The sequence below is a fragment of the Myxine glutinosa genome, chromosome 1 (assembly GCF_964187855.1).
Source record: "Myxine glutinosa chromosome 1, kmMyxGlut1.1, whole genome shotgun sequence".
NCBI lineage: Eukaryota > Metazoa > Chordata > Myxini > Myxiniformes > Myxinidae > Myxine > Myxine glutinosa.
In genome coordinates, this window is record NC_136261.1 from 263012844 (window position 1) to 263024969 (window position 12126).

General features: G+C 41.8%; 1 protein-coding gene across 2 annotated transcripts in view; it reads left to right on the forward strand.

Moving 5' to 3' along the window:
* The window catches only part of LOC137436849 (uncharacterized), a 149322-nt gene that overhangs the window by 96690 nt on the left and 40506 nt on the right, over positions 1 to 12126 (forward strand). For both annotated transcript variants that reach the window (XM_078786435.1, XM_078786439.1), the window contains 2 exons: positions 3986 to 4094; positions 7039 to 7274. In XM_078786435.1, coding sequence (XP_078642561.1) covers positions 3986 to 4094; positions 7039 to 7274 — 345 coding nt within the window. The remainder of the gene's footprint in view (positions 1 to 3985; positions 4095 to 7038; positions 7275 to 12126) is intronic.

Genomic DNA, 12126 nt, shown 5'->3' on the forward strand with positions numbered 1-12126 from the left:
TTCCGTTGAACTAGAACATTATTTTCTCATGTGAACCGTTAAATGAACTTGGATGAGAAACTTAAATTGTGGCAGGGTCTCACAGGTTGAAGCCCATCCTGTCTTATCTTTGTCACTTGCTTCTGGAAAAGGTGTGTTTTGATGTCGGAGATTGATATATATTTTTAAGGATTGCAAAATGCAGGAGTTTTTTTTTCTGAGTCGACTTTATCTGACATCAAGGAGAGGGGAACATGGGGGAAAATATAGGCATGCTTATTGGTGATGGTGGCTTTCTTACTGCGTGGCAATCACTTGCGATTGCTGTGGATAAAGGTATAAATTTGTGTTTAGCCCATAGAGAAGTCAGCTGATTGGGGATGGAAGCTGCTCATGGATGTTCGCAGAACTGGCAGGTAGCTTACATATGGATTGGTGTTGTGTACATCTGCAGTGATTGTGATGCCAGTGAGAGGTAGCTTGTCAAAAAGTGAATGTGTGCATTCTGTGTTTAGTCACTCCTCTCACCCCATAACCCTCCTCACCCTGGTGAGGTTCCTGTACCCTGCTCCACTGTTTTCCTCTACATTCCACCTCTTTCCCACTCCACCAATGCCCCCACTCCTTTTCCCCATCGCAATTCTCCCCCCCCCCCCCCCCAACCCCCAAACCAACAACAATAAATGTCAAGTCAATAAATTGATGAATTGGATGAATGTGGTATTGATGAAATGTAACCAAGATGGACCAAAAGGCCTCCTCCCCTGTCAAAGTTCCTTGTATACATCCTTGTACTTTTAGCATTTGATATATGAATACAGCTGCTGTAGGTTGAGAATCACTTTGTTGCTTGAGATTGTTCATTAAAGCATCTTGCATCCGACATTTGGTTTATCACGCATCTCCATTTGTGATCGATAGGTATGTTTCTTGCCTTATTATAACTATGTATACATACAGTTCCTTTGAAGAACAGACACAGTCTTTTTGTTTTTCACTCCATTGTGTGTTTTTTAAATAATGTATTTTATTTATTTTTCTCCATTTCCCTGTTGGTCCTCACTCCTACTCCCTACCCCTCCTTGTGGGGTCATTGGTATTTCTGATAAAGGTGGGCATGGTTGGTAGTTGGTTGGTAACATACTGCTAGCTGACACAAACGAGTGCACTATTACTACAGATATACTGCTGTCATTAGTGATGAAAAGGTTTGTTTGTGTGCGTGCGTTTGTTTTCCCACAAAAAGTTCAGAACCTTGACCAACCTCTTGGCTTTCAACTATGCACTTTTGTACCACATTGCTTTACTTGGTTTTAATCCAACCCTAAGTATGCATATTTGAGGTCTTGGGCCTACAACAGCCTGCTTTTGCTATGTCTCAGGCCTAAAGCTGAGGAGTGGCTAGGTGTGGTGGTGCCTCCGGCAAAGCAGTGTTTGTTCCTTCGATGTTGCATAAACTTTGCTTTGTTCTAACTTCCTCATGGGACACGTCTCTCTACTTCGTTCTTTTTTTTGGGTACAAGGACGATGCTCATGAAAGAGCAAGGTTGAACATACAGTGAGATAGTGGGGCAACAATTGGGCAAAATCAACAAGGGAATGAGCAAACAGGAAAGGAAGAGTGAGGGAGAAGGCAAGGAAACACCGAAACCAGCAATAGACGAGATGGATTTCTGAGAAATGCGAATATTAGGTGCATTTTTGGGTAAAAGTTGGGAACCTCACTTTTTAACATAATTGGGGTATGCTGAATTCGATTAACCTGGATCCCAAGCCGAATTTTGAGTTTGTGACCTTCTAATTAGCATAAACAAAATGGCCGCCAAATTGTCACTTGACAATGACATTGCTTCTGGTTTACCAGTCTTGGAGAACAACATATGTCGTGCTGAATCAACAGAGGTTGTTCTGTGCACATTATATATTCTGCAGACGAACGCTTCTGCAGATTTGATTGTCTCCTCTGTGAGTTCACCAATGCCAAAGTTATTCAGCAGTTTATGGTGCTCTTTGAAAACTTTCCGTGATGTTCGTGTTGTGTGATTTGCAAAATAGGAGGTGATGTCACACCCAGTTAATGCGTGAAATGGTAGCAGTGCTGTGGACAAACTTCTCGGTAGATTGTTTAAAACGGCATGAATTGTTGTATAACATATAGAGCTGCATGTATACATGATATATAAATGCTTGTCCCAAGAATGTGTAATAAAATGGCAATTTGGCGGCCATTTTGTTTATGCTAATTAGAAGGTCAAAATCTCAAAATTTGGCTTGGGAACCGGGTTAATCGAATAACCTAATTATGTTAAAAAGTGATGTTCCCAACTTTTACCCAAAAATGCACCTAGAAGCTTATACATGGCCTTTTCCATAAATCAGTCTAGTCTACAAGTAAAGCTATTGTATTCGGAAGGATTAATGGGGGCAATAAAGATCATGGGTCAGGGTGGGGGTAGAGGAGTGTGACACGAGGTGACAGTTCACTGCCTGCGTGAAACCCTGGAGGGAAGAGAAGGAAAGGACGGACTCTGGAAGGTGGTTCCATAGACGGAGGAAGCGAGAAAAATAAAGTTGAGGTGTGCAGCCAGCTTGGTTTGGTCTGTGGAATCAGCTGCTTAATGTCAACCATTGACAGATTTGAGCTTAAAGTTGCAATATAAAAATGTTAAATGTACAATAAAGTATTTGTTTTGTACTTGTAATTTATTGGTAGTTTTTTATTCAGTTGAACATCAATATATAGATGAAATGCATTGGTCTGAATATGTGCAGTTTGCTGTTCGAATATCCATTCCAAGAGCTTGTCATTACCTGTGCGACTGTGCGTGTTGTATAATCTTGGAACTTGGTAAGCTTTTAAACCCGTTTAGCAAGTCAAATAACTATTTGCAATGCATTCTTGGCGTGACCTCAAATTTCAGTTCTCCTTTGATCAATACCAAACCCTGTAGGGAGTTGGGCAGGGTACACTGTGCGTGCATTCACACATTTTCCCCAAATGATTAGCTCTTATGTATTGTTTGCAATATGTTTCGCTATAACACTGTTTCTGACATTAGCTGAATAATTTGCCTGGTTCATTTGCTTGAATGACATACTATGGAGATGCAAAACTGTTTGGTGATCTTTGTGGCACAACTTACTTGGATATGACAAGCTCGAGAAAGAAAAAGATGTTCCTTCAATTAAGGATGCTAGCATCGGTACCCACCCTATGGGCGGGGCTTCAATTGGGAGGCCCAAATGAAATGGCAAAATATCAGAAATTGAAGGTTTTTATTTTATTTTAAACGATTCATATAAACATCCGTTGAATCATATCACACGCAAATCATCAAAATCTAAGCAGTACCGGTATCTTTTGAATTTCAATAAAAGCCACATCACTGTTCATATCGGTAAATATTATTCCATCGTGTTTCAAATCGTGATCGATGCACTATGATCGTGATGATCATGATGATCGTGATCGTGAATCATGATCGATAATCGTGTACACAATCGCTGTGTCGTATGTACTCCCGATACGTGTACCAAATTCCTGATACGTGTAACTGTACCAAATCAACAGTTAAAAGGATTTTGAGCCGATAGCTGTTACGGCCTTGGCAAGATCGATGGAGACAGCGATCTGTTAGCGATTGATGGAGACATGTTGCCTTCCCGGGTGCCGCACAAACGGCTGCACCGATCGCGCGGCACCCGGGAAAACAACATCGTCACAATGAGAACTATGAACGTTATGCGAACGCGAATGTTATGCGGGAGTCCAAACCTGAGAATGCTGGAAACTAAAGCTGAAATTGGGAAAACTAAATAGCTTATTTTACTCCTGGAGATCCCAGGATTATACACCCAAAATATCATTGCGATCGGTTCAGCAGTTTTTACGGTACCTTCGAACAGACAGACAGACAGACAGACAGACGGACGGACATTTGGTGAATTATAGGAAGATTAAGTCATCTGTAATTGAATCCCTGTGATGAGTGGTTCATTATGTCAGAGTGAACAGATCTCAGACATGGTGTCGAAAGTGCTTCAGCACAAAACGGGGTCAAGAAGGCGTTCCAAATCCGTGTCGGCAGCGCAAACGCAAACATCCCAAGCCACAGGTGAATGAATGCACAAATTGGTTGGAGCCCGGTCTCTTAACCTGTCATTAAATATATGGGAAATCTTGTTTTATCAATACAATAATATATAGTATGATCGGTCAAATTTATGGATGAAAAAGTGTAATAAATGATACTAATTTTTTCAGAATCCTGATAATCTACAGTTGGTGGTTGTCCTCTTCTTTTTATAAGGGGTGAGGTCCGATGGCACCAAGCTCCTGCCCTGCATTGACTACATTACTCTTGCACTCACCTCTGTTTTCTGCCAACTCCCTCCACTCTCCAACCACACCCATCTTACTGATATCCCTCTTCACACAATCCTCCCATCTCAACGGTGGTCTACCTATTTTCCTCCTACCTTGCTCCCTCAACCTATCTGCTCTATTTGCCATCCTCTCTTCCCCTATCCACATCCAAGTGTCCAACCCATCTCAGCCAGCATTTCACCAATCTCCCCGTCAAGCTCATCTGCACACCAATCTCCTCCCTCAGTCATCCATCCTCTTTCTATCCACCCTCTTCACTCCCACAATCTTCCTTTCCCAGTTGTTCTCACAAACCTGCAGTCTCTGTTGTTGTCTCTCTGTCAGTGCAATCATCTCCAGACAGTAAAGGTAGGCCGGCATTACACATGACATCAGAACCTTTTCTTTCAATCTACTTGAAATATTTATGTCTGCCATTACACCCTCCAGCCTACTCCACACATTCACACCCACCTGAATCCTCCTCCGCACGTTTGCGTCTGATTTACCATCCCCAGTCATTGTTTCCCCCAGATACTCGAACCTATTTCCTTGTCTCTAACCCGATATTCATTTATTTTCTCTGCTGACCGACCCACATCACCTCCGTCTTCTCCATACTCATCTTCAACCCATGTTTCTGAAATGCCTTCTTCCACTCCCCCTGTACTTCCTTCATCTTATGCCCACTGTCCACCAGAACAGCCAGAACCTCCCCAGAATATCTTTCATGTTTACCTTCCTGCTTTCCAGCTCAATCACAATGATAAACATGAGTGGACTGAGTGCGTGCGCTTCCCTGCCTCAAACCAATTTTCACACTGAACTCCTCTGACATCCCAGGACCAACCAAAACTCTTCCCTTCGTTCCCTTGTACATCCCGTCCACCAACCTACCTTCTGCCTCCGGCACTTCCATCCATCTCAATATCGCCATCACCATCTCTCTTGGGACAGTGTTGTAGGCCTTCTCCAAATCCCAATGGCATTTCACCTTGCTCCTCCAACCTCTTCTCCACCAGCTATCTCAGCCTGAACATCCCACCTGTCATTCTAACATCCAACGTGTCCCACCCTTTCTAACCCCATGCTGCTCTTCTCTGATCTCCTCCACACTCTTCATTATCCTCCCGTCGAGAACCCTCTCCAGCACCTTCATTACATGACTAAGGAGTGTAATGCACCTGTACTTCCCCGGACCCTGAACATCTCCCTTCCATAACGACGCAATTAACCATGTCCACCACTCCTCCGGAATTGAGCCAACTCTCATACATACAGTTCCTTCAGAAAGTATTCACACCCATTGACTTTTTCACATTTTGTTGTGTCACAGCCTGAATATAAAATGGATTAAATTGAGATTATTTTTTTTGTCACTTTAATTTTGACAGACTAAAAATTACCTTATTCCTCAGTGTGCATGCGTGATTGGGACGAAGTTCCATACATTTTTCTAAATTCAGAGCCAAAGAACTGCAAAACCGCAGGTTCATATTCCGATTCATGTTCTGCAGTATTCAAAATAGAACATTCAATTGAATTCAAGTCTTTCCTCGATCACAGACTGACGTTTGTAGACACAGACAAAGTTAACCGCTTTTAGCTTCGTGCAACAAGGGGTAACAGGGGCTTTGACAACGATGCTTGGTGTGGATAGGGATTACCACCAATAAACATGAAGTTAGGACCTTTGTTTTGGGCCAGAGCAATGACACCAAACATAGTCAGATGATCTCATCCCTGTAACTAACAACAGTCAGAGCACTCAGAATGATGACACAAGATCAGTTGTTCAACCAACTTGAATGCCTGCCCAAGCATTTGTGCTGCCCCACCAAATTGATATTCGTGTTTAATGGCACAAACAACAAATTATTCCCTACCTCCTATCCTTACTCAAGCACATGCATCTTTGACATTTACTCATAGGCAGAATCTAGATGCGTCATTGAAGAGAACATCGTGCCAATGGTTCACTTTCTAATTGTGATAATCTGTCACTGATTGCATGTACTGCTGTTCATGTCACCATATTAGAGATCTCATACCACTGGCAAGAAGCTTGTTCCAAACAGTTTTGGTGGAAATTTGATGGTAGATTGCTCTTTGCAGGTCATTCTGGAGAGATCGCGCTGTTTGAATGTAGTTCCTTCTGGCAGGGGTGACCATATAGCAATCCTCAGGAGGGGTTGTTTAACTCTTGGGTGCACTGAATGAGGGCTCTTGAATGGTCTAGTTTTGATGATACCTTTTCAGTGTCCTCAAAATGACACTGCGATGAACATTGTAGTACTTTGAAGGAATGGCAGTCTGAATTATCCCCTCCTGAGATAGTTTCATGCTTCGAACCAACAGATCTGTTGAAAAATGACCCCTAGCCATTCCTCAGCTTATTTGTATGACATGTACCAGCCGGTTTATCAAGGGCATTCACATGGGTCATTTGCAGATGTGTACACAGATTCTATGAGATGCATGATTTGCACATTCATCTCCAAGATCGCTCATTTTAATGTGAGGCTAATTGTTGTGTTACATGTTTGCATGTCCAAATTACTGTTCGAGTTTTTCTTCAATATAGCCATCGTTTGCACACACATACAGATCTGATCTGTGAATTTACAGTTTATCTCATGTAACCACAGGAAGCATTTCATATGGTAAATGGCTCTATACACTTGTGTCTGCAGGTACATCTGTTGAAGGTACTGGAGTTGGTGGGCCAGAAGGCTTCCGAGATGACTCCTCCAATGGGTCGTCACATATTTCCCCGGTTGGTTCTCCAGTTGGCTTTCTGGATAGTGTCCCTGATAGCACAACCCTTGAGCAGCTGAACGTTTCAATCTCCTGTGAAGGCGAGTCTGTGGAAGATCTTGTTCAACAGATTCAAGAAGGACACGTGGCCTTGAAGAATAAATCGGCTGAGGTGAGATATTGATTATTTTGTCTCCCTTCATACAGGGAGCACCTGGCTAAAAATTCTGTCATGAAACTAGAACGGCACTTGGTAGAGTTCATACCTCCGTCAGGCTGAACAGTTTACGTTTTGTATCCCACTGATAGGCCGGATCTGGATCCTAATCTGAACCAAAATTGGATCGGCTTGTTCTCGTCACTTACCCAACTCATCCACAAAGTTTTGTCATAACTCGTCCACAACGTTATGAAATATCATGCTATGTATCACTTTTTGCCCCATCTCTCAATCGTGAAGAATCGCTTAAAAATTAAAAAAAATTCTCATATCCGGATCTGGCTCCGATCTTAACCAAAATCGAATCCATGCACAACATTTTGAGATATCCTGTTCTCACTGGTGAGTGCTGTGCTTGACTTCTACACACTCATTTAAATAAGGTTCACCCTAATAGCATAGGGGAAGGCTAATTGATGTTGTAGGGCTTCTTTCTACAATTGGTGCTATTGGAGAACTAATTAATTTAGCCTTGAATTATACTCATTGACTCATTTACTCAATAATTAAGGTCCCAACTTGTTTCAGAAGACAATCGGATGATTTTAATAGAACGTGGGAGATCTCAATTCACTTTTAAAAAGGTATTACAAAAACACTCACTTCAATTTCCATACGCAAATTCTCAGTAAGAGATCTTGTCCAAGTAACACACACAAGAACAGAATATAATCTCCAAGCATGCTCAGTACACAACATCATTCAATACAGGCAACTAGTCTGAGAATCTCCCCAACTTTTCTGTTACACGGCTATTTATGGTAACAGATGAAAGCGTGGGAGGTCAGGAGAGGGTCAGAGAGGAGGAGGGAAAAATAGATTTGGGGCCGAAGGAAAGATAACATTTCAGCATAGCAGTCATTCGTGATCTCGCCATTTGTTGGATTTCATCCATGGCACTGCAGCCTCCTCCAGGTCGCTATCTCTGTATCTTTTACGGCCAGGAGTGTAGCTGTCTTGCAACATAAACAAAGCTCGCTGTTTCTTTAAGATAATGACATGCTTAGCGTGACTGAGGACATCTGCTTTGTCCCAATCTCCCGCCTGGAGAAAAGATGAGTACAAGAGTTCAGATTCAGAGGGTTACAAATTATTGATACAAGATTCAGTTCTATAGTTTAAATCTTCAATATATATGTATATACAGTGCATTCAGAAAGTATTCAGACCCCTTCACTTTTTTTTTACATTTTGTTATGTTGCAGCCTTATGCTGAAATCGTTTATATTCATTTTTTCCCTCATCAATCTACACTCAATACCCCATAATGACAAAGAGAAAACAGGAATTTAGAAAGTTTTACAAATTTATTAAAAATAAAAAACTGAAATATCACATTTACATAAGTATTCATTCCCTTTGCCATGACACTTGAAATTTAGCTCAGGTGCCTCCCATTTCTCTTGATCATCTATGAGATGCTTTTACACCTTGATTGGAGTCCATCTGTAGTAAATTCAATTGATTGGACATGATTTGGACAGGCACACACCTGTCTATATAAGGTCTCACAACTGACAATGCATATCAGAGCAAAAACCAAGCCATGAGGTTGAAGGAACTGCCTGAAGAGCTGAGAGACAGGATTGTGTCGAGGTACAGATCTGGGGAAGCCGACAAAAAAAATCTCTGCTGCATTGAAGGTTCCCAAGAGCACAGTGGCCTCCATAATTCTTAAATGGAAGAAGTTTGGAACAACCAGGACTCTTCCTAGACCTGGCCGCCCGGACAAACTGAGCAATCGGGGGAGAAGGGCCTTGGTAAGAGAGGTGACCAAGAACCCGATGGTCACTCTGGCTGAGCTCCAGAGATCCTGTGTGGAGATGGGAGAAACTTCCAGAAGGACAACCATCACTGCAACACTCCACCGATCTGGGCTTTATGGCAGAGTGGCCTGACGGAAGCCTCTCCTCAGTGAAAGACACATGAAAGCCCGCTTGGAGTTTGCAAAAAAGCACCAAAGGGACTCTCAGACTGTGAGAAACAAGATTCTGTGATGTGCACTCCAAATTTTCAAACTATATAAATTGCTGAACTTTATTTCAAAGCAGGCTAGGACTTTTGGAATGACATTTGGCATTAGTGTGGATATGAAGTATGTTGGTTGACCTAATGTTTTTGAGCTTGACCTAATTTAAGGTCATGACCTAATTATTGACATTTTTGCATTTTTCATCATGACGTGACTAAAGTTTGTCCGATCGGAACAAAATTGCCCTCACTATATAGCCTAGAGCAAGCCTCATTTAAACTTGATTTACATCATATCCTTCCAGGTTGAAGGTCTTACACCCCGAGGATTACGAAACCACTATTTCAGTTTTTCTCCTTTTTTGGCAAATTCTGAGCTGTATCTCGGATCCAGGTGGGACTTTTGGAATGAAACTTTGCATCATTAATGGGAATAAAAAGTTTGCGTGGTTGAGATGTTTTTTTTGAACTTTACCTAATTTTTAAAGTCGTAACCGAATGATAGACATTGTAACATTTTTCACCAAAATCGACTAAGGTTTGTCTGATCGGAACAAAACTGCCATTTATAGATGGCCTTGGGCAAAGGAGCATTTACCGTTACTTTTCATCATACCCCTTCGAGTTAAAGGTCAAGGTCAAATGGTGGTCTGAAAAAAGAACGCATTTTTAGTCGCTAAAATTTTTTTTAGGAATCTCAAAGACCACTTGGTGTTCCACGATGTTCTTGCAACATAATAACGTACCTGCACTGATGCTGTGCACATGATATTTGATTTGTAGCTTGACATACCTTTTCAGCTTGGTAGCACAATTAACAAAAAATACCTTTTTGATCATAACTTGAATAAGTTTCCTCCGTTTTTCATGATGTTGAGTTGTATGGATAGAGTGTAGGTGGGGACCCCATTTTCTTAATTTATACTCCATTCCTAAATGTTGAAGGTCAAGGTCATATCTAGTACTCTGAAAAAGATATGCCCATTATTGGATCGTGGATCAAGGGTAAGCCGCAGCAAATCACCAAGGACAAGCCTCCCCGCTTGGGTGGCTAGCTGCTCCCTACCCTTGGTGGTCGCTTTTGATCGCTGATATCAAGTTCAGCAAGACACTATGGGTGCAAAAACCCTAAAGGCTGTCATCCTAATTTACCATTATGACAGCTTCACTTGAAGCTAGCACCAGCACTTCTACCTGGCCTATCCCCTAATTGATCATGATATTTTGCAGAAAGAGGTCTATCATCACCTCCTCTGGCACGAATGCTACCCAGGCGTTATTGTGGCACAACGTAATTTACGATTTCCAATGCATAATTTACCTGCTGCAGCTTGTTCGACAATTCTCTGCAAGCTCTTTAACCCCACACCCCTTAATTGGCTCCACAAATCTCCCATCTCCCCTCACAGGATTTCAATATCAACAACACTTTTCTGTGAAGGTTTTACTTGAGGCTCATACAAAAAATGTCATGACCTATTCTCTTTGTCCTTTGGGAACTGGTCCAATTGAAGCTCTAACTTGGTAGCACTTTTCACCCAAATGACTGCATTGCCATTCCACTTGGCAATGTCATTCCAGTACATTGCATATCCATTGTTCATGCTACCAGGATCGCCTGACTAAGCAATCCTTCACTCCACCCATGAACAGTATGAAATGCGTTTCTTATTCCCATTATTTCTTCAAGCCTTTACCCTTTTCAGGTGCCAATCTACCGTTATTGCAGCCATTTCACCTTCTCCTCATTGGTGTTATGCAAGGCAGCTTCACACTCTGCTTGTCTCGCTGCCATCCTATCATTGCATTCACCTGCAAAGGCATCCATTTTAAGATTTCTTTCCACCAGACTGGCAATTTGCTCTTCAATTGGGTTTTCATATCGGCCTTGTTGACTTCAATTCGACCTTCAAATCTGTTTTCAACTTGGCCTATAATTTGGCCTTTGACTCGGTTTTCAAATCGATCACATTTTCCATCAGCCTAACAAGCAAACTGTGAAATGAAGTTGCTGTCATTTCACCAATTGCATCCTCAGGCTGCACATGTTCATTCCCCCCCACACCCCCCCATTGGATCACATAACACTTTCGAGACTCCTCGAGGCAGCTTTCCTCGATTGTGTTTCCTTGAGGTTTTATTTATTAATGATTCGCCAATTTATCACGTACCCACAGTATAGAGGTTCAAATACCACTTGGAAGGCATTAATTGTCGCATGTCCGCCAACTGGGTGAAGGTTGTCAGATACGGAAGCCAAAGCGATTGGGCCAAATGGCAAAATATTTATTTGGATATAATAAATAACTCCTGGATGTCAGGAAGTGTCACATCAATGTATGAACAATAAATTTGTTTATAAACGAAGGGTGGCCCAAAACGCTGCACAAACAGGTTTAAACAAAGACTAATTACAGAAGTAAACTAGAACGACACTCGGTAGAGCACATACCTCTGCAAGGCTGAACAGTTTGTTTTGTATCCCACTGATAGGCCAGGTCTGCATCCAGACCTGAACCAAAATCCAATCAGCTTATTCTTCTCACCTAACCAAATCTTCCACCAAATTTAGTCATAACTCGTCCACAACTTTTTGAAATATCATGCTGTATTTTGTTTTTGGCCCGATCTCTCAATGGCGAAGAATCCCTGAAAAAAAATTATAGTATCCGGACCGGAGCTTCATCAAAATGTAATTCTTTCGTCCTTTTCAAACACCCAACCTCTCCACTAAATTTCGGCTTAATCCATCCACAACGTTTTGAGCAATCCTGTTCATAGACAGAGACAAACGGGGGTTAAAACATAATCTTTATTGGTGGATTATTTTTTT